Here is a 24,492-nt window from a genome sequence, read left to right on the forward strand (position 1 = left end):
TGTTTTGAAGGCTTGGAAGGACAGCAAAGGTGGTAGCCTAGTTGGAGAAGTTAGCACAGGTTTGGGATAGTGGTTTGGGGTTGTTGTTGTGTGCCCTAACCAATCCTATGAATGCACAGATCACAAGGTAAGGAGGCAACAGCAAGTAGAGGTTGCAGATGACTCCTTGGTGATAGTTGGATGTTAGGTGGATGTCAGTCCTAGATTAGGAAAGATGAAGGACATCTAGAGGAGCAGATCATCATCAGCATTGTACAATGTCAAGAGGAGCAACAAAACAATGCAAGGCAGTTTCGTCATCCCTTGAGTTGATGATTTGCAGGCAGATGGGTGCCCTAGAAGAGGACTGTTGGTGAAGTTTGTTGGCAACCAAGAGGAAGGGCTTCATAGGTGTTGGATGCCCTAACCAGGAGCAGATGCTACAAAAACATTGGTCAATCTGGTCCGTTGGAGGGTAGCATGAGAGTAGACCAAGTGTGAATGTGGATTGGGCATTTATGGTTTGGTGGAGGGCAGTGTGATAGTGCCCAAGTTGTAGCCCGGTGTGCACCATCTTCATGGACTTAGGTGGTTGCTAGTGTGGCAGTTGTTGAGCTCAAGGGTTAATGAGCTAGAGGAGAAATTGAGTAGCCCTAGATTTGTGTGTGGAGAAGGTCTTCTACAGCAGATGACGGGTCTGTGTTCATTATGGGAGATGGACATCTTGCAGTGATAGGTGGCAGCCCTTCGTGCCCTATGTTGGTCTTCATTGGAGAGGCGCAGGAAGACCATAGCGGGTTGAAGTCCCTGAGTAGTTGAGGAACAGCAGTGGGTAGTTGAGAGTTGTTCACAAGAGAAGCTGTGAACAACTTGACAGGGGTCTCGATGTGTTGTGCCCTTGATGGACTAAGGCACAACTAGTGAGCAGATTGGACAACTAAGGTTCAATGGCTAGATGGACTTGGATTGTTGATAGAGGCAGTGTTGCAAATCGGGAACCGACAGACCGGGCAAGTACAGGGTACGACTGAGAGGCACTGAGAGAGCATGTGACAACTAGATGGTCAGAGTATCTTGTTGAGGGCAGATTGGTTGTCGATGGATTGACACCAAGCCATAGTTTTGTATCTTGTACTAGAGGATGTATGAGGGCCATTATCCCTGGTACGGAGCCCTAGACTGTTGTATTATTCAATTTGATTAATATAACGAAGTTGGGTTGAAAATTGTAATAGCTTATCTATATTTTGTGCACTAGTAGATTTACTGTTGTTTATATTCCGTTGTGCAAAGTAGTTTTGTTGTGATCTTTGGTTTGGTAGCGTCAATGATTTAAGATTCTATCCCTGCCACCAAGATCGTGGAAAAACAACAAAAATCACCTGCCAACCACACACAATGTCCAGTGTTGCATCTTCAACATTAGGTACAATTAATCATTAGTGCATTTAAGTGAACCAAGCTTGTTAATCAAGGGAAAATTGAGACTTCATATGGGGCTTTTCTTCCAAATTTGGGGCTTTGATCACGTAATAGTGTTACCTCCCTAGGTAGTAGTGGCTAATAGATGACCCTATTATGTGTTCCCAACCCCTAAGGAGGAAGACATGTCCCTGGTACATCTTTTAATCAATAGGAGACATGTGAATAATGATGGAACGAAATGGGGATGAAGGGGTCTCACGGCCAAATGCCATGGTCAAAGGGGTAGCAATAATAAGTTAGTCCACATATTGGGTGTACATATGTGAGGAGGGAGCAATCATGGTTGCATGAGTTACCCCAGCCTTAGTTTTTCCACCCCTCTTTATTCGCCTTTGTTTTTTCTTGATTTTTATTTGTATAGCATGTTGTGAATGATGTATAGCAGTTATTACCCCCTTAAAGGTGGGGCAATTCATCGCCCACTAGGGGTTGGGACATGCATGGGTTCCTTTTATTATGTATGGGGCAATCATTGGCCCTAGGAACCAAGGTGATGGTCATGATGATAAAGGGAAGAGCTCATGCTTAGCTTTTGCCCACGCGCTTTATTTAATGTCTCGGCCATATTTTGCATTTTATTATTTTCTTTTTCTTTCGTTTCTTGCTTGTGGCCATGATGTGCTTTTAACTTTCTTCTAACTACATCAACCTTCAGGGCAATGGTTCTAGGCCCAACCCATATATGTTGACAAGGGGAGGGGGGTGTGCCAACAAAAGGAAAATAGTGAACAGAGCTCGCAATGTGTGGAGGGAAGTGATAAATATGGAATGGAAAAGCGGGACCACGCTCCCAAAATTGGGGTTTCCCAAGTAGTGCTCTTCCTAAATCCATAGGACAATAAGGGAGATCCCATGAGACTATGATTGAAGATTGAACCCCCATTTAAGGTGAGGGACAATACCACAGTCAAAGCCCTTCCTTCTTCCAAGTTATCCAATAATCCATGCCAAAATGCCTAAATAAAAAACAAGCATAAACAACTAATTCCACAATGAAAAACATACCATTTGGGTCAGATATCCCACCTTCTAACATGTGCTCTTGACAAATGGGCGAGGAAACATACATCTAATGCAGGTGGAGGAGATAAAGCAGCACATCACATCGGCTACAAGGTGGCTAACAAGGGCTATTGGCTTTCGGCGGGAAGGAGATGATTAGAAGAAATGCTCTCCTAGGGGTACCCACTTTTGGAGGGTAATAGTAACGTTTGACCTAGTTGAACACTTAAAGAAAAAAATTTAGGGCTTTTCTTGTAAAATTATGGAATGACTTGGTTACCCTCATACAAATAGAGGGGAGCCACTTTCCATTATTCATCATCATCATTATTATCACACTTCTCTTCTCTAAAAGAGTGTGCACTAACTCTTGTCTTTCTTCTTGAACACAATGTGATCTCTTGTGGAGTGAATTGTCTTAGGAGGGAGATGTTTGTATGGAGAGACTTTTGGGATTAATTAAAGTGATTTTTGTTGGAATTGTGTAATTTTCATATCATTTTCTTCCATTTTGCATGTTATATTTATGAAATTAGGGTTTCTATGTGTGCCATATTAAAAATTGCAATATCTTTCCTTGAAATCTTGATTCTTTCTGGTATATAAAATTTGTCTTGCAAGAATCCATCAAAGGAACTTAGTTCATGCATCCTTTGACCTTAGAATTTCTCACATAGAGAAGTCACTAAGATTTCTACAAGAGACATAACAATCTTCCACCCTATTCATTTAAGGCCCTCTATTATTGACCTCACCCTAATTGACTTCATTGCCCAAATAGATAAAGGCACTAGTCCAGGTGGTGTTGGTCAAATTAAATTTCTCTTCCTTTAATTTCTTGTTAATTAGGGTTAGGGTTAGCTTAAAATCTACATTTATAGTTATGTCCATATGTTCTTGCCTTATTGGAAGGGATTGCATTTAATAAATAAGTTATAACATGCAAAATTTGGCATTTATAGCATATTTTAACCCTAAAATTAGGGCTGACATATTGGTATTTATTGCTGTCATATGCATTTTCAGCCATTTAAAACCATTGTTTACTTAACCCTAGATTGCCTTTTTCATAACCCATTGGTCCTTTGTTGATCTTATCCTTTATAAGTTATTTTCTAGAGCCACTACATGTCATCATGTGCCCTAACTCTGCATATATTACAAACCCTAACTTATAACAGCTCTCCTCTTAATTAAAGGTCTTAGGCAAGTGTGTTGGAACTTTAGGCAACTCTTATCTCAGCATTTCAGGCTTTTCCAGTACCTTTCCTCCTATCATTAAAACTTTTATCACCATTGAACCCTCCTTAACTGAATACCTTTCTGGTGATCTCTTGAAAGGAAGCCTCCCTGGTGGGATTAATTTCACCACTAAATAGCTGGAAAGAAGCCACTTAGGTGATAGAGGCAATTGATTTCTTGTTGCCATAAGATCTAGGTTGCCTAGTGGGGCTTTACACTAGGCCTGCTATATTTTGCGGTAACAATCCCAATTGAAATCTTACACATCTTATACATCAGTTTTGTTTTCATATTTATGTATAAATATGTTTGTTTGATGTTATTGTTGCTGTAGATGTAAAAAAATTGATAATTTTTTGTATTTCTTGAAGTTTCTTGCTATTTTTCAATAATATCCAGTATTTTCCCCAAAATTGCCAATAAGTTATACTCCATCCAAACTCTCAACAATATATCCATCGAGACAATAAATGTGACATCAGAACTTTAAACATTAAAAACATCACAAGTTCAAACCTATTTAATATAAGGGTTACACATACTTGCAAGCCATTAAAATAAATACCAATTGCCTTAATATGTCTACTCATATTGGGATGTATAATGTAGTTAACATCAACAAAGTGAAACCCTTTGACATAATGCACCTAAAAGAGGTGGTGAAAATTATATACACATATTGGAATTCCAAATTTCCAACCTCCACTTCCAAAGGATACACTTCTTGGCACTACGAAACAAAATACAAAATTGAAATAAACTATGACGCTGTTGGTTGGCAAGTAAGGAACTCTACTCCCAATCAATTTTTGAGCAACCCTCTACCCAGTTACAACAAAATTTGGTGAAATCTTCCTCCTAAATAAGGAAAATAATGACTAACACTTTAGTCTAGAACTTGGAGATTGTGTGCTCATCATATCTTGCACATATTAAGTGTTTTAATCAATGTTTAGTTTTATCCTAAGTTGCACGAAACGGGGAAGCGAAACGAAACGCGGAAGCGAAACGAAACGCGACCTCCCCAAATTTTGGAAACGGGGAAACGCGAATATATATAATAATATATATATATATATATATATATATATATATTAAAAACATTTAAAAATTATTAATATATATGTGCAATCATAAAGCATTAATGATACATTTACTTAAACATTTTAACATTAAGATTAAATTTACATCACAATGATCACATTTACTCATGAGTCATCACATAATGAAAATAAAAATATAGGAACTGGAAAATCCAAAATCAGCCTTTATTTATATTAGTATATGAGGCTGCAAGTACAATAAAGACTATAAGGCTGCAAGAACTATAGAGACAAGTCACAAAAGACTAATCCTCATCATAACAATCCTCATCAAAAATAGAAGCAGCAGAATGCTCAACAGTGGATGGTGGTGCTGAAGAAGATGATGCACCAATTCCACTTCCAGAATCCTCCTCAATATTCAGGGCAGCAAGAGAGAGATCCAAATCAGGATTTTCTGCATCCACATCCCATTCTTTAGAAGGACCACTGTTGTATTCTGGACCCCTACGAGATGCAAGGCGAAGGTTGGAGTGCACATAAACAAGATCCTCTGCTTTCTGTGAGCCCAACCTATTGCGCTTCACAGAATGAATAAAACCATAAGTGCTCCAATTCCTTTCTGCTGATGAAGAGCTTGCCACTTGTGAAAGAATACGAATGGCAAGGCTTTGCAAATGTACACCATTTGCTCCATGACAAATCCACCACCTAACTGGATTCATGGTGCTTCTCTCCTCCAAAGCTGATATATCTGCATAATCATCTATTCCTGCAGCAAAACTGGCAAATTCCTCCTTTACCTCCCTATGTAGATGAGAAGGAAACATTCTCATTACTGCTTTTTTCACCCCAGTAGCCACCTCTCTATCCTTATGGGGTGCCTTCCTCTTCCCATTGCTTTTAGCAATAAGCTCCTCATCATAAAATTTGGGGTTCAAAGCATGTGCTAAAGTGTGCAATGGTGTATTGAAATTGTTCCACGTGTCCCTGGGGATGGCCCTGAGCCTCTGGTATGTTTGGGTGCTGCTTGTTCATGTTCTTGAGTGTGACCAGCTCTCCTCTTTCTTGCTTCAGCTACAATCCTTGGCTCAATGTTAGATGTAGCCTGAGTATGCTCATCATGCCTTCTCTTAGTACCATCCGCCTCATCTTGCTCTCTTTGATATGCCCTCCTTACCAACGGATCTGATGTTTTTGTGCAACCCAGAATCCCCTGTCCTCCTCCATGCAACAGATGCGCCTTCACTCTTGGGTAGGAGCCCTTGTACGTATTATTGCAAAGAGTGCATCGCCATTCCCATGAGCCACCACCTCCACATTTTTGAAGCTTCGTCACATGCCTCCAAAGAGGATAATATTCAGCCCTTGGGTTGGCCCTAGGGTTTGAAGTTGCAGCTGCACTTTGGCTGGAAGCCATTGCTGCAAAAATAAATTAAAAAAACAAATCTGTAACAGTGTAAATAATAAAAATGTTTTTCATATTTTTGGCTGTATAAACCCTAGAAAAATTAAAGAAATAGTAAGAAAAAAACTAAGAAATGAATGTGGCTTACCCAAATTAATTTTCTGTGGCTGAATCTACCCTAAAATGCCAAAAAAGAGGAGAAATATGGCTGTAGCTGAGCCAAATCTGCTGCAAAAATAAATTTAAAAAACAAATCTATAAATAAAAAACGTTTTTCAGCAATTTAGCTGCATAAACCCTAGAAAAATTGAAGAAATAGTAAGAAAAAACTAACAAAATGAATGTGGCTTACCCAAATTAATTTTTTGTGGTTGAAACTACCCGGAAATGCCAGAAAAGAGAAGAGAAATATGGCTGTAGCTGAGCCAAATCTGCTGCTACAGAAATCTCCTGCTGAAATCTCCTTCTCTTGCTGCTGAAATCTCTTTCTCTCGCTGCTGAAATCTACTTTGCTCACTGCTCAAAACACCAGCTACTGAAACAACTGCCAATCTCCAAGAGAAACTCCTTGCTGAATAGTGTGATGAGAGAATGAGAGGCACTGCTCTTTTATAACTTTAGAAATGGTTTCTAGAACAGCTTAGAAACCCTAAAAAAATTTACAAACTAATTAGAAAAAAAAAAAAAAAATTAAAAAACAAGTGATTTTTTGGAGGAAACGGGGCCCGTACGGCCGGAAACGCGTTTCCAGGCCGTACGGTACGCGGAAACGCGTTTCCGTTTCGTTTCCGTACGGAAACGGACCCTACCCCTGCGTTTCCTGCAACTTAGGTTTTATCTCTCTATAATATGTAACTTTCATTCAAGATTTGGAAGTTTCATTTCTAGAGAGTGGGAAGCTATGTGAGGTGGCGGCAAGCATGCAATGGGTCTCTCCTCTATTTAAAGAACCTAGCTTCTCACGTATTAAACATCCTAAGTTTTCTCTAAGTTAATTAAATTATGTGTTCTAAGCAAGTGATTCCACTTCCCATCTGCTCTCCTTGGAGAGAAAATCATCACAAACCATGAGAAACAGAAACTTTGATCTAGGAAATGAAGGTAGTTTTATCTAAAGGCAATGTGGAACCAATCAATCATCAACAGTGAACACAATGTCTACAGGAAATCATGAAATATAGCCCCCCTTGCCCACGGTTACTCAGGAAACTATTGAATTCAGGTTCAATATAATCATGGGGGAATATTCAGGCAACCTTAATCATGGGGGAATGTAATGTACCTAACGCTATACTCAGTGGGGGTATCAGATTGTTCTTTTCCTCAACATTACTTTTGAAAATTCTTCTTGAAATCTTTAAAATAAACATTGTAGTTGACTGCATTCCAGGCAATTTCCAGTATGACAAGAAAAAAAAAGGCGACAACTATCTCAACTCATGCAATATATAAACATTATGATAAATAACATAATCCATTCTCAAATTTTACAATAAAGTAACAATAACACATTTGACATTCATCTTGGTTGAACAATTATGAAAAAAATTGGTGGAGATGGAATTTTCAAGAGATGCCTCTTAATGCAAATTCAGAAATTTTACCTCAATCTTTTGGTTTCCCTGATCTATTCAGTATGAAGTTTCAACCTTAGTGATGATCTGAAATATTAAATTATTACAGCAATATTTCACTTCTCTTCATCCCAATTTCACACAATCCAAGAAAATAGATACCATGCAACTTACTAGTGTACTTCAATACACAATACTACAGCCCATAGGGACACTTTTCCAAGCGTATAATAAATCTGAATTCTCTTATTACAGCAGATTATAACAACAGTAAATCTGCTCCTTTATCTTCAAGATATGTGTTAAATCAGTTAACCAGTTCAGCTATATGTAATGTTAAATCATCATGAAGAACAAGTGCTAAAATCTATGCAATCAAGAAAATGACAAAAGATGAAAATCAAATCTGCAAGTACACAACATTTGGACAGATGGCAACTTCATTTTTATACAAGAGATGAAGTACAAGTACATACCACAGCTTTATCATGAAGTTGGTACAATTCAAGATTTCCGTATCTTAGCTAGGGAAACCATAAGAAAAACCTAGCCAGCAACTCCTCCTAGCTAGGAATCACTCCTAACCAAAGTTGCCCATTCCACCAAAGATTCTCAAAGACTCAACCAGCTAGCATCATTATCAACAAGTCCTCCTTGGCACCAACACTTGCATCCCACAAGTGTACAGGATGTCTCCTCTTCTAATCCATAACAAGCATAGCAAGCAGCACTAAGGTTTCCAAATGCCAAAAAAACGTAGTCTTCTTTTCTCACAAGAGCTACAAGATAAAATGGTATGTTTGCCTCTCTAGTGTATATCATGAACCCTTGTCTTCTTTGTCTTCTTAGGGTGAAACCCTAATCCTAGTTTTCCCTTGAAATTCCTTCAAGATCCCTAGCACCTAAGTCAAAGAGAGCAAATACACATAAAGATTACAAGAAAAAAAGTTCACCCTAACCCCACATCTCTAACTCAAGCATGTGAGTACAAAAATGATCAAGTATACAAGTATGATGAAATGACTCTCTCCTCCCTCTATTTACATGAGAGGTGAAGGGAGGCCAACACCAAGTGGACCTAGTCCACCAAAAACAACCTAACTCTCCATGAGATAGGTCCATGCGTGGAGCACTCCAACTCCAGGTGACATATGTCAAGTTCCAAAGCATGCACATCAAACAAGCAAGTCTCCATTAGTGAACACTCTATGAGATGTGTCAATGTGTCTCCTCCAAAGGTCGCCTAATGCTCCACCACACCTCCTAATCCATGTGTACCTCCTAGCCCACCACACCTACATGATCACTCCACAATCAAGCATCCTCGAGTCAAATGAAACCCTCCGTGCAAACAACCAAGTGTCCCCATGCCATCTAGGGCTCAACACTCTCCTCCAAGATTCCCAATGCTCATTCTCCATGGTGAATTGTCCTCCAAGCAAGCAACCCAATCTCCATGTGGCCATCATGAAGAATGTCATCATGCTAGCTAGGTCTCCAAAGCTCCAAGGAAGAATGCCACATAGGCATCAAGACAAGATACAACACTCAATGACCAAGCCAACTCCAACGTATATGTCTATCACGAAACAACCAAGGGTCATCCATACACCATGCACCTCACATCACATGAAGCATCCCCAAGCATGGTATAACTATAAACACTTTCGGAGGAACCAAAAAACTAACAAAATGATGGATTCATTAGCAAGTCGTAATGTCATCTTTGAGTTAAAAAATGATATGTCAAATAGACAGTGGACATATATTTGACTCTACCATCATCTCCATTAATTGGCAAACAATAAAAACTTACTAGACGCCTCTCAAAAGCAAGGAAAAAGAGAGATTATAATGATTGAACCCTTGCTAGCCTACTTGCACGATAAAAGGTGAGAATTGTAAGAACACAAGACTCCATCAATGAATGTGACAACCACCATAGGCCTTACTATCACACTTATTAAAACAAGGCCTCCTTGCTAGCACACTAGCTAAAACTAGTGTTATCATAACCGGTTTGAACCGGCCGGTCTAACCAGTTGGAGGGAAAAACCGGTTCAGACCAGCCTCATGAACTGTTTTTGGCAGGTTCGGTACCGAACTAGCCAGTTCAGTAAAGCGACATACAACGCAGCACATGGGGCATGTTTTGCTTCCTTTTTTTCTATTAGCTAGCTATTGGCCCACAATAGGTGCCTAATATTCGAGCCTATGGCCCTACTATTGCTATGCAATTTATGGTAATGTTAAATTGACATTCTCTTTTATCTCTTATTTTGATCCTTTTACTTAAATATTGAACATTACCATGAAATGACTCAGGATGTTTGAAAGTGGTTCTGAAGTCGTTGGATGTCATATGGAGAAAGTAGAATTTTAGATCCCACTCAAAATCCAACAGACTTAACAGTTTTTCAGAATTTCAAGATTGTGGGGATTGCAACATTTCCATTGGATTTTGTCACGTGCAAGGGTATGTGACTAGCATTTAATTAAAAGCACCAAGCCCTCTATGTACCTTGATGTTAGTGGCACTGGTTGTCAAATTCCTCTAACATGATCCTACCAAAAATGTACCCATCACTCAAACAAAATCTTGAATTGACATGCTAAGCAATTTCTATCGTATTTTAATGCTTAGAGGGTGATATTGATGATGAAGATCCCAATATAGGCAAAGATTTTGATGATGTGTAGGTATTTTTTGTAGCATGATTTTTTCTACATGTTACAGGCCATCTAGGGCCTGTTTTTTGATGTATTTTCGGTTCAGAGATGGATTGCACTCGGTGTTATTTTGGTTATGTCCATCCCCACATGCTATATAAGTGAGAACTTTTGCTTATTTGTGTAATAGTTTGGATTCATATGGATGCACATGAATATATATGTTTTTATTCAAAATTTGAATATTTTATGTGTTTTTGGTTGACTGGTTTTTTGGTCCGATTTTTTTACCAGTACTAACCGATTCCTAGTCCGAAGGGTCTACTGGTGTGATGACCAGTCTTGTTCTGATAACATTGGCTAAAACAAGGCCTCTTTGCTATCCTTCTCACAACAACAGGGAAAACTTTGATTCCATTACAAAAACAAACTTTTCTATATATCTCCCATTGTTATTCCCTCACTTGTGCAAAAACTAATATTCGCAACAAAAAAGTTGGAGATATCCATTACCACCATGTTGAAGTCATGCACATGGAATATAAGGAAAAAGATGTAGCAGATGTGTTGTAGCGGCTACAACCACCCTCCAAAATTTTGCCTTAGCTTCATTTTGGAGCCTCCCTTCCAACCTTCACAGCAGCTTGCCTCGCTTCGTCAAGTTCACCAGCTTCAGTGTTTTGCTTGCACAAAGGCAGCCTGTCGATCACAGCTTGATGCATTCCCCTCACAGGTTGTTCACCTGGACTTGGTCCAGCTGCAGGCTGAGCAGCTTCCCCTAGAAAATTGCGCATTTCTAGAGGGCAACCAGCCTTCCCTCCAAAAATTGCGCAATCCTGTCTAGCAATCTGCTGAGCTCCAAGATTACGCAATCCTATCTGGCAGTCTGCTAAGCTCCAGGATTGCGCAATCCTGCCAGTCAACACTCCCAGCAGGAATTGCGCAATTTTCCCTAGCAAGGCTGCTCAGCGCAGAATTTGCGCAAATCTAGGCAGCAATCAGCTGCTCTGCCCAAAAATTGCGCAAATCTCCTGGGTAGTCAGCCTAGCTCCCAGCCAGAAATGCGCATTTCCTTCAAGCAATCGAACAACCTCTTGCATGTGCAGCTGAGTTGACCGATTCCCTCCGGGACCGAGCAAAACAGACTTGCATGCATGGGCTGCTTCTCCCAAGGCAGCATGCAAAGGTATCCCTTGTTTCAAGGATCTATGTTTAGCAGTTGGAGGTTACATGCAAGGATCATTTTAGAAACCTCCAACCAAGTGTCGCTTTCCCTAGATTTGGGCCATGCACGTCACAACATCGATGTTATCAAAACTCATCAACTGGATGCTACAGAGCTCATTCCTCACATCAACCTTGCAGCTCTGACATCCCACATCACATCTAGGTGCAGTCGGCACATTCAGCTCAGCTGTTTTGGGGTAAGCCCGCTTCCCATGCCTTGTGTTGCATTTCTGTCGCTTTTTGTGTTTTCGCTTGTATGAGTACTATTTGCTTGATTTATTTGAACGCTTGTTGTCATTTACATGTATATTAGCTTGTCCTAGCACCATTTCAGTTTTCATCAACATCTCACTATTGTCACATGCATGAAACTGTTTTTCGCGAACGGTCGCCAATTCGATGACTCGCCTCACCCACATGCATGTTGTTCCATTTTCTAAATCTATCATTCACCATTTGCATGCACATTCACTTATGCTATACGCTTAGTATCAGCATGCATTCGCACTCACATTCACTTTTAGTTGCTTGTTGGCGAGTCTAGCCAACCTCGACATGGACTCTGCCCCACCAAGAGCCTCACCAAGACAACATTGCGCAATCCTGAGAGGGAAGGCTCTGCCTTCCTCTCCAGAAATGTGCATTTCTGCCCAGCAGCTGTTCCCTAGGCCTGCTTTGCGCAATCCTGAGGAACAGTGATTGATGGCCAAGAAAATTATGCAATGCAGTCATTAAGCCTGCAGCCATTTCCAGCTGAGATTGTGCATTGCGCGATTCCAGCAGTCAACAGCCAGTCTGGACTGTGCATTACGCACTTCCAGAAGTCAGTCAGTCTCCCAGCAACCTAGACTGTGCCTTGTGCAGTCTTGGCAATCGATCTCCCGACCTCCCGGCCGAAATTATGCAACCTTCATGGTCAGCCACACAGGTATGTTGTAAGCTAATTCTCAAGTTCATTTTGGTTTAAGACTGACAGATTGCTTGCCATGAGTGTTTCCATGTCTCCAGGTATTGCAGGTGTTCATTTGCCTCTCAGTGATGCAGGTACAATGGTTTCCAAGAGAGCGAAGTGGAAGACACGTTCAGAGCACACCTGGAGATGGAGTCGATCAAACGTCTATGAGCTTGCCTACTCACGAAGATGTCAAGTTGTTCGTAGACAAGAACATCAAGATATCACAACAAGCAGCATCATGAACAGTTGTTGAAGGCAGCATATTGAACGTAGCGAATGCAACAAACGCACCAAATGCAGCAGATGCTATGAATGCAAGAGGAAGGTTGTTGACAATACAGAGGTGGAACAAAGTTGCAAGATCAAGCAGATCCACTGATAATGAAAGCAACTTTGGAGACTCAGGCTCTGAGGTGACGGCACGACATGAAGATCTCGTGAAGACAGAGAAGGAGTTGCATGTGTTGTAGCAGCAACTCAAGAAGAACATGAAGTTGCACAGACAGATAATGAGTTGCAGTAGGAACAAGAACAGTAGTGGGCGCAACGTTCACTCACGGATGAAACTGCGCCCGTATAAGTTAAAGATTCGTCCCATCAGCTGACACGGAGCAGACACGGTGAGCAGTGTTGTTGATCGCATGCAAGGGATTCAGCAGCATGCATGTCATTGTGCGCACGCATGCAACCCAACCCATTCAGCACACTCACCAAGGCGAAGATAAGAAGCAAGTCCAACTATGTACTTCAACAAGTTGATGTGCATGACCACCAGCACACACTTGAAGATCAACACGGACAATATGCATCAGTGTGTTGCCAGTTTAGCCGCACCCAAGAAGACCATGCGCATGTTAGTAAATGAGTTGGATGAAGGGGCTGAACCAATGCACGGGTTGCAACAAAGGCAAGAGTTCGCTTCAGCAAGATGTCACCATGAGGTGCATGCACACCATCACGGACGACCAAGCTTGGCATCAGCTCACCACCTTCACCATCACAGGCATGTCAAAGAGTTGGTCTCATCACAACGAACCGAGTGTCAGTGATATCTTGCTTGGCTTGCTCAAGCCATGTTGTCTCACATGAGTACATGTGCATTATAATGTTGAGTCATGTCAAGTGTAAGTCAAGTGTCAGTAGTTGGATGTAACAGTCATAGAGTAGGTGAAGAGTCATGAGGGTAGTTGAACTGTCACAAAGAGGAATGTCAAGGGTCACCCAACCCTTTGCTATAAATAGTCCCTCATAACTCATTGCAAGGGCTTTTGGTCAGCCAAGCTTCTGATAACACTATCTTGGAAAGAGCTTGGATAGTATTGTAACACGCCTTGGCTTCTCCACTGCACGGAGCTAGTTCATCTCTTTGAAGGAGCAGGGGGATGTGGCTGTAACGTTCCACCGTTGGGGCTAGTGAGTTTACATGAATGTATTGTACGATTGGAACTTACACTTCTCGATATAATAAGAGTTAACACATTTTCACATATGTATTGTATTTGTTGTAAGACTGATCTTTAACACTTGTAATCTAAGTCACCAGATTCGTCCTAAACCCCTTACGAATCCCGAATCCAGCGAATCCGACATGATTCGGTCCGGATTCGTGTCCAAATCATATGACACATCGTGTCCTTTTCCGACACGTCGAATCCGAGGTCGTGTCACGATTTTCAAAAGCGTGTCGCGATTTTGGGAAACGTGTCTTGTTCATGGTAATGTTAAATTCTTAAAGTAAAAGTGACATTCTCCTTAATCTTCATTTTCATCATTTTACTTAAATTTTTAACATTACCATGAAATGACTCAGGATGTTTGAGAGTGGTTCCGGCCTCATTGGATTTCATATGGAGAAAGTAGAATTTTAGATTTCATTCAAAATACAGCAGACTTATCAGTTTTTCAGGATTTTAGGATTGGGGGATTGCAATGTTTCCATTGAATTTTATCATGTATTAGGGTATGGAACTCATATTTAATCAAGAGCACCAATCCCTCTATGTACCTTGATGTTAGTGACATTGATTGTCGAACTCCTGTATCATGACCCTCCTAAAAATGTACGCATCACTCAAACAAAATCTTGACTTGACATGTTATGCTTGTTCTATCTTATGTTAATGCTTAAAGGGTGATATTAATGACAAGGATCCCTATACAAATACAGAGGTAATGACAAAGATACCTCTGGATATTAATGCTTAGAGGGTGATATTGATGACAAAGATCCTGATTTTCCAACAAGACTAAAAAATTAGACATTTCTCGTGGTGGCAAGAGGGCCAAGCATAAGAAATAGATAATAGATTGACATGTATTTGAATTTTGTATGTACTATGCATACTAATAGCTATAGATGAAGATCTATGTTTGAAATCAATAAATTTGTATCATTAATTAAAATTTGTGTAAGAAATATGATAATATCTAATTTTTAATATATATATATATATATATATTTTAAATATATATATATATATATTAATAAAATAATATATAACGTGTCCTGTTCCGGGGGGCCAACGTGTCCGAATCCGACAACACGAATCTCGAATCCTACGTGTCCCGAATCCCCGTGTCAGGTGACTTAGCTTGTAATGCATGTTGCTTTAAACTGTGTTCTACATTTGAACTGTTACATTTGTTGCAATGCATAATCTATTAATGGAAATGTGTTGTATATGTTGTTAATGTTATCCCGTCCGTGTCGACTGCTCTGCCGAACATCAGGCAGACCTTTCATATGAAGCTCGTTGTAACAACCATTGCACTCGTTCGGACTAATCCATGAGTGTTTTACATGTTATCTTACCTTGTATGTTGTGACTGCCGCATCCGAGTGGACTGCTCTGCCAGAAGCTGTGCATGTCCTGTGTGTTGTGTGTTCCTAGCCGAGTTGGGACTGATCCCTTTCAACCTGGAACTCACCTTCACCCCCATCTCAACCCACCTGTGTTAGAACCTCTCATACACCTTCCTTGACTCACTGCAGCGGTCACACCCTTGCTACTAACAGAGTTATCTTACTTGCCTTTGTGCGACATTGCGGTCAAGGCATTGCTTTACGACCCACTGTTGGGACTCCTACACCAAACGGTTTGAGGTCTAATTGGGACTTCTTACCTGGGAGATCCCCTTGCATGTTGGCGGGTCCAGCACCGTCAACAGAATGGTAATCAAGTTTCTCGTAAGAGCTTGTTTGCATACTAGCACAAAACCCCTTACCATTGTCAACATGGGGATTATATAGGAAAAGAAAAGTCGATGACACTTGGAAATGAGTTTATTGCTTATGTCTAATGCCATCATGAGTAGCAATGAGCACTTACTTTCCATTAATATCATAAATGACTTTGACCTCTTTCAGTGAATGGACAGATCATTGAGAAACACAAACCCAAACCACACTCAACGATGAGTTTATTACTTCTGTCTAATTCCCTCATGGGTAGCAATGAGCACTTACTTCCATGGAGCACATAAATGACTTCAACCTCTTTCAGTGAATGGACAGATCCATTGGGAAACACAAACCCAAACCACACTCTACAACTTTCTCTCACTTTCTACATCCTTGCAACACAAAAATTGAGGTAGTTAAGTCACAAGTGTGTGCCACTTTCGATATCATATGCCCCCTTCCCCCTGCCCATGAGTCCACGCGTCCTCTATGCCTACGTCATATTACATCTTTGGATTTATACACCATTAACTTAGTAAAAGAGCAAATGTCTCAAACACATGATCTAGTATTTAAACATATTTACATCATAAGACATAGTCCCAATATTGGAGGTACTGAGACTCGAAATAGGGTCGACAATTACAGTCAAAGCATCATCTTCTACGAAGTAACATGAGGAAGACCGCATGGGTGTGTAAAGCTCTGAATTTTGAAAACAAAAAATTAGTTGTGTTTTAAATACACACCCTTGGTTTGGGCCTATAATAATCAGCAACAAGATTACAAGCATAGCAATCTCACCTCTACTGAAATTTCACAAATTCCAAATACAAAAATTTTCTTTCAATTCTATGTGCTAATGGTATTTTATATGTGACTGGTGGTATTTTCCTTTAGTATAAAGTATCAGTAGCAGAAGCCATCTGCAATAAATTCCATAGAAATTTCCCTAGATCATGTCAAAGATCTAAAGTGCCACAGGGTGAGCATAGAAAATATTAACAGTTCAAGTTTTAAAAAACAACCTTAAAGACAAGCACAACGAAATAGCAATATCATAAAACCAAAATTCCATGCTGTAGTTGGTACCAAACCCAAGGCGGGTAGATCATCCTTGTATTGTTAGGTGGCCCTGCCCACCCCTCAGTGGCCATGGATTGAGCACATTAACTTCCCAGCAACCGCTGTCTTACTACTGCAGCATCTAGACCTTGAAAATTGCCAGAGGAACAGTGAGAATTGTATCACCCCAAGGACCAAGCAGGAAAGTAACACAGCCAGCCATAGTGGCAATCTTGGTGTTCGGTCGTGTCCTGGCTACCATGACGCTGCAACAGACCATATTGCACTGGGACTGCTGCAATCTGGTGGATGGAGAGAAGAGATTGAGCAATATAAAAAGATGGGAGTCTGGCAAGAACTCATTGATCTGATCTAAGACTATGCTATCAGAGTTCTTGAGCCTGAACATCTCCTTGAGGAATTTTTCCAGCAGTTAGCTGGAGGCTGTATGACCAGAATAAAAAGGAGGGAACCTGGAATTAACTCCTTGATCTGATCTAAAACTATTCTATCGGAGATCTTAAGCCTGAACTTCTCAACGACGACTCTTTCCCCCTGTTAACTGGAGCTTGGATACCGACAAAGTACCTTTGACTTTAGCGAGGGTAAGAACGAGAGACTGAAAGCTCAAGCCCAACCATGATTTCTTGCCCAGAAATATATGCAATTATTTACAAGTAGATAGTTTAATTTAACGACTGAAAGCTCACGCCCAACCATGATTTCTTGCCCAGAAATATATGCAATTATTTACAAGTAGATAGTTTAGTTTAACAGAAATCCTTACAACAGCAAGTAAAACGCTGGATTTTAGTCAATCAACTTGCAATGGAGATGACTTAATGTATTTATCTGTGGAAGGAAACCCTACACATTACACGTAATGTTCTGCTCACGTTGTTAAATTTGGTTGGAGTTTCACACCATTCCTCAGAAAAACATATCCCCGAGGGTTAGCCCAGTCAGTTGGAGGCTGGAGCCACTTCACGTCGCCTGCAGATTCCAGTTGGCTTTCCGCTGAGTAAGGCGCACTAAGTCTATGACACTCTAGACTGGGTACCATAATTAGGGAAGAAGGAAAAAAAAAACCTTAGCAGAATGTAGTATTCATTTATCTAATTAACCTTACATTGGGGATACATATATCTAATTACATTTAGCTATATATGATGACGACAACGTGCAACATCTACCTTAAGACAATAAAAGGAAGAAGATAATTCTGTCAAAATTTTGCTCAATTTAGGGCCATTTCAGCCTGATCGATATACTCAAATACCTTCAATGTCTAACATAAACTATAATACGGGGCCATATCTGCACAGTTAAGATAGGCTTTGAATGAACCATTTTTGAAGTTTGTTTGGCATGGGACTCCTAGATTCAACTAAACTTGATGAATTTTGCGCATGAAATAGCATCTCCATGTGATAATTAAAGACCTCGTCTTTTAACAATTTCAATCAACAAAAGACTTGGAAATTTAAAGGAAAAAGCATAGAAGACGAGACAAGAATGCATACGGTAACGCAAAGGGGTGAACAATGAAAGTAATCTTGGCATCGTAGAAGCGGAGGACCTCCTTCAATGGCCACCATGAGTCCCTGCTGTCTGGACAGAGCGGGTCAAAGAAAGCCTCCACCAGCAATGAATTCGCCGTTACTCTGTCCTTGTACACAAACCCATCGTATCTCGGAGGGATTGGAAGCTGCGCTGCGATCTTCGCTGCTGTAAACGCCACCATTAACAGTGCGAATAACGCTACCTTTGAAGCCACCATGTTCTCTCGTTGTATCTGTACACCACCGTTCCAGGAGCAATGAATCTATAAATAATCGGACACCGTTCCAGGAGCAATGAATCTATAAATAATCGTGTCCGAGTAGACAGCCGAGCCACGGCATCGGCAATGGACGGTGGTAGATGCAGTAGTAAGGGACCTACAAAGCTCTGGAAAATCGTCAACGAAAAGCATTCTTTTCTTTAATTCAACGGAAATCACTGTAGAGTATAGTAGGTCAGTTTGGCTATGGCAATGTCCTAGTGAAGAAAGTGCCAGTTTACAAAAATACACACTACATATTTCTCTTCTTCCGATAGCATCTTAATGCTTAGTGAGCTTTTTCTTTCTTTCAGCCTCGTGGAGAGTTACAAATATATATATATATTTGTTTTCTTTCATATATATACGATTGAAGTATGTGAAGGCGATGCATCCAGGTGAAGTATGTCAGCATGGTAATGCTCAATGAACCATCATACATACAATTGAAGAAGGTAAAGGCCATACATCCAGGTGAAGAATGTGGAGTTAGATATGCAAAATTATAAGGCTTTTCTAAATTAGCATAGGTCGAAGTGGGGAAAAGAAAGCGCGAATGATACTGGTATGGTGAAGTATGTGGGGTTAGATACGGAAAATTATAAGGTGGTATGGCGAAGTATGTGGAGTTAGATATGGAAAATTATAAGGTTTTTCTAAATTAGCATAGGTCGAAGTGGGGAAAAGAAAGCGAATGATAATGGTATATTATTAATAGAAGATTTATCTAATAGCTCTATGAATAATGTGATAACATGAATTTTTAGATAGTTAAATATATTTGTAAATATTTTTTTGAGTTGATTAAATAGTATGACTAGTGATAAGATTGGTGAATGTATAGATTTTTAATATTGTCAAGTTTTGGACAATTATAAGAGTCCTTCTAAACACGTAATAGATATGGGTGTATTGTCTCCAATAGATTTAGACTTTGTCAATTTGAAAATTAATGTTTAGAAAAACAAACACCTTATTGTGTGCTTGAACCCTCTATACTTGATGACATAAGGCGATGTAGAAGGAGTGTAGAAGGAAGATGTGCTTTGCTTTACCTTTAAGGCAGGTTTTGGGTTCATTGGACACAGGAATGATGTAAGGTCATTAGAAGTTGAGCAAGGATGTGTTCTTAGTTGTGGGGGAATATATTGCAATCAACCAAATCCTTGACCTTACAAGATGACCTTTGGCACGAAAAGTTATTGGTAATAGGGTAGGGATGGACTACCTTCTGAGATAGATAAAGTAGATTTAGGGTTCAAGTTTAGGCTAAATACTAGTTTCTATACTAAATGAAGGTTGTTTTGGGATAGGTCTTATTTGTCTATAAAAACCTCGACACTCTTTTTTTATGCTAGGGATGAGCCCATGTCACCCTAGTATGGATAAAACTTCTTGGACTCCCTCTGGAACCCTGGACTATTCAAGATTATGCATAATTGAAAACAACCTAAGAAAAATTATTCTCGTCGATGATAATTTTATGTATGAAAGATAAAGGTCAATTTCAAGGATATTAGCTGATTTTAATGTAAGAAGACTTCTTTTTGAAAGAACTAAATTGATTATTTAAAAAAATGCAAGTATGTTTCACATACACTTTCCCAACTCCCTGTCAATTAACACATTTTTTATGCTATACATGGGGCATACTTATTGGTCCTTCTTTTTGCCATAGTAAAAATGACTTGTAACCTTGGTCAATTAACCAAATAATATTTATATTATAAAAGAGAATTTAAATTTATTTGATTTACTAAACATAATCTAACCAAAGAAATTTGAAAGATGAATCCCAATATTAACAAACTATTTTTTGTGTGTGTGTCAAAAATGGGAAAAAAAAAGATGGACATTGTTTGTGAAAACGATTTTGAAGAGTATAGGAAACATGTCAAAAATATACACATCATTTATCCAAAATTTTCTAGGATTTCAGTATATTCCTTTTGCATATTTGCATGTTTGCCATCAATTTTTAACTTGAATGATTAAATGGTTTGTCATCAACTTTAGGTTATTTAAGTGTTAAGTCTTCAGTGGCTTGGCATAAGAATTTAGAATAGTGATGATGGCAAAAATTGTTAAGGAAGGGTAGAGCCAATGCTCATCCACCAAAGTGTTTGTTCAAAAAATTGTAAAATATTAAACTCATACATCATTTGTATATTTATAACTCTAAATCAAAAGATACCACATCTAGAATAACAATATAGAAATATACATTTATTACATATTCAAAATATGGAATCTAAAGGTACATCATTTTGGAAATTTGAGCTTATCCCAATTGTGGCTTTGGGTTATCAATGAATCTAACTACAAAGTCAACTTTTGAGTTATCAATGAATCCAACTACAAAGTTAACTTTTGGGTTATCAAAGAATCCAATGACAAAGTCAACCCAAGCTCTTCTCGATTGTATATTTGGATCATAAGAGAGCCTAACAACAAATTCAATAATTAACTGTACGGTTGAGCCTTCTGATGAAACCTGGAGTTCATTCGACAATGAATGAATATCCTCTTACCATATATATAAATGCTTATCCTGTTAATTGATCTTTTTATTTAGTTATTCATGAAGCACTTCTTATATCTTGGAGCAACTCAATGCAACCACACTAATCACTTTTGATCCTTTGATCCCTTTCCCTTCGCCCTAATCACTTTGTCCCCTTTCCATCCACCCTAATTACTTTATCATTAAGTAATGTACACATGTTTCACTTAGATGTCAAGTAAGGGTAGACCGAGTGGTTGAGGTAGGTTGTTAACTCCCTCACCACTTGTGTTCGATTCCCTGAAATGACATGTTAAGCATGTTGTGATGAGGCTAGAGGAATAGGTGTCCTCAGGGAGTTTACTTCACTTCTAGTCAATCGGGTTACTCCAAAAAAATGTGTAAAGTTTCAACATGTTTCACTCACATCCTTTCACTACAATATTACAAACAAATATTGATAATTTATTTCACAATCATATTCTTTAATTTCTTATTGTTTTGGAAGTATGACATATATTTATAGTTTAACATTCTGAGAAATTGAGTAACTCCTTTAAAAAGAAAGTTACATCAACATTAGATTTAATGAAAATTTATATTTCTCACATGGGGAAATATTTGTTGGGTGAATATTTCAACAATTTATGGACATATTTTGAGCAAAACTCCTTGGAAATATGCCCAAAAAATAAAAATGTAGAACATTTAAATTCCAATATATTTGTTTGCATAAATATAACACAACTTGCTATTGTTAAAATAATAATAACAATTAAAATGTTATTACCAATACCAAATGGTTGAGAAGCCACCTTTAAGGATATTAAACTATGGAGTTGTCTTTAGTGCGACTTTTTGGACTTTCCGCTACCGGAATCCGACGGAAAAATTTTGAGGTGAAATCTTGATTTGTATTATTTAAACTGGTTTTTTGACTATATATATGGATCTAGGGCACTTCGATTGTGAAGGTGTTACATATCAAGTTTGTGATTTTAGTAAATTCCTACAAGATTTTAGAGAAATTAGACCGGAAAAGCTTCAAAAAATACTCACTAAAGACAACTCGTTAAACTTTTCCAAGGGGCATCCAAGCTTGGACTGACTTCACACAATCTATCATTTTATTCTAGTCTACATTAAGAATTTTCATCTTATCTATCTTATTTATTTACTTACAATCCATAATAAAATTTGAAAAAATATTATAATTAATTTTATTTTTATTTATAAATATGAAAATCATAACATACTCATACCTAGATTTAAATAAGAAAAGAAGATATATGAGAACTTCATTCTTTTATATTATGATTTTCTTATTTATAATTTTATTTCTTATTATAATTTAAAATAAAATTAATTAGAACTTTTTTATATGGATCATTTAAAAAAAGATAGATAGGATGAAAATATTTAATGTAGAGTCAATAATCTAAACACCATTTTAATTAATTTATATATATTTTTTGGTCACCTAATATAACTAATTTTGACTCTGGTCTTATAGTCAAAAGTAGCCGTTAGTCCTGATGGTCGTTGGAGGCTCTGCTCAAACTATTTAACATGCTAAGCTAGATCTGTCTCTTCAACTTGTCATGTCGATGAACCACACTAGTTGATTCGAAACGCGTCGACAAATGTTTTATCTTGTGATTTACGCCGAAGAATTTCTCTTAAACCAAAAAATAATCAACCCTTTCATTTTAGACGATATTAACTATTTTCATCTTATTTATTTATTTTACAATCCATATAAAATTTCACATAATTTTCTAATTAATTTTATTTTAAATTATAAATTAAAAAATCATAATATAAAAGTGTAAAGTTATCATATATCTTATTTTCTCATTCAAATATACATACCAACGTAAATCTATTTTAACCTTAAATCTATCAATCCTCCAAAAATATCAAATCTCTTAGTCCTCCAATAAAAAAAATTCAAATCTCTTAAATTACAAACCTCATTTACATCCCTAGTTTTAAAATATATATATATATATGATGATGATAGTGGTTACTGTCCACTGAGACCAAATTGGTCTATCGGATCTATAATATTTTTAGTTTTTAATTGTCTGGCTCCTCGTCTTTCTTGGCGAGATTGGTGTTGTAGCTTTCTTTTTTTTCTCTCCGGTCTTCCAACTTCCTTTATCTTGCATCTCCTTCATCTCTTCTGGTTCTTGGGACATTGGTGTCTTAGCTTCGCGATCTATTGTGTTCGTCCTTTTGAAGATAGTCGGAGAAGAAGTTTGGTCTAGGAGATCTGCTTTGTTGTTAAATGAATATTTATTTTGTACAGTATTCGAATCCTCATAACTGTTGATGCTTGAGGGGTTGTCGAGTGCACTTTTTTGTTGTTGGGCAGGGCTTTCTCCATGCTTGTCTTGAGAGTTGTTTCTATCTTGCCCAATTTCTTATGATTCAGAGTAGAGTATTCTTCTTTGATGACAGTGTAGTGTTCTTTTTGTGCTCCTTCGCACCAAGTAGATCTGTGGTGGTTTTTTCTACCAGGATTTTTCTGGGAGGCTTTTGGGCAGTTTTTTGCTAGATGGCCTGTCTCAAAGCAGGATCGACATCGGAAGAGGACACTTTCATAATCAAGTTTCTAGTTCCACACATAATCTTTACTTGTTAGGTTTATTTCCGCTGGGAATCCGACACTGAAGTCCATTTCCACACAAATGCGTGCATAGGTGGTTCTGGCATATTCCTCTGTTTCTGGGCACCTGCAGTAAAATTTCCCAATTGCATTTCCAATGGCTTTTAGCGAGGAGAGATTCCAGAGATGCAAGGGTAGGCTTGGCAATCTCACCCAAACTGGTGCTGAAGTTATCGTTGCTGTTGAGGGATTGAATGATGAGTTCCATGGCTTCATGAATAGTTCTAATTTTTCCCAAAACCAAGGGCCGAAATCTAGAATACATTGTCTGCTTTCAGGATTTTCAAAATCTACTATAAAGAAACCCCTAGCACAGGGGTAGATATTAATTTCATCAAAAATGAGAGGCTTCCATACCTCCGAGATCCAATTGTGGAGCGCTGTTAGCCGCGACCAAAAACCATTGAATCAACAAATTATGGCACTTTCAGAAAACTTCAAAGCCTCATCGAGTGAGGCCTGGACCACGTGGACAGTGGGCGCTGGGGCTTCACTGACGATATGGGCAGGAGCTTTCCTTCCAGAAGCGGACGGCACTGAGCCAGCAGTTATTTTCGCGAAGCTGGGAGCCATATTTTACTTGCCCATAAAACCCAGCCGTAGAGGAATAAGGCAGAAGATTAGATATAGATCTAGTCGGAAAAGATTAGATCTAGATCTAGAAT

At 38.7% G+C, this 24,492-nt stretch overlaps 2 protein-coding genes across 2 annotated transcripts in view; both read right to left on the minus strand.

The window, feature by feature from the left end:
• Positions 1-18,912, minus strand: part of LOC149180489 (uncharacterized) — a 158,491-nt gene extending 139,579 nt beyond the window's left edge. Inside the window, exon 1 of the mRNA XM_089416140.1 lies at positions 18,355-18,912. Within this exon, the coding sequence (XP_089272266.1) occupies positions 18,355-18,611 (257 nt within the window). The 5' untranslated portion in view covers positions 18,612-18,912. The remainder of the gene's footprint in view (positions 1-18,354) is intronic.
• Positions 4,854-9,927, minus strand: LOC149180490 (uncharacterized). Its single transcript, XM_089416139.1, has 3 exons — positions 6,512-9,927; positions 6,308-6,387; positions 4,854-6,173 (listed from the first exon to the last, which is right to left on the minus strand). Exon 3 carries the CDS (start codon positions 5,585-5,587, stop codon positions 5,057-5,059), a length of 531 nt encoding a protein of 176 aa, XP_089272265.1. The 5' UTR covers positions 5,588-6,173; positions 6,308-6,387; positions 6,512-9,927; the 3' UTR covers positions 4,854-5,056.
• Positions 18,913-24,492: the final 5,580 nt, after the last annotated feature.

Source organism: Pinus tabuliformis, chromosome 3_2 (assembly GCF_031772625.1).
Source record: "Pinus tabuliformis cultivar Carrire ecotype Pingquan chromosome 3_2, CPIR1, whole genome shotgun sequence".
In the NCBI taxonomy this organism is placed as follows: domain Eukaryota; kingdom Viridiplantae; phylum Streptophyta; class Pinopsida; order Pinales; family Pinaceae; genus Pinus; species Pinus tabuliformis.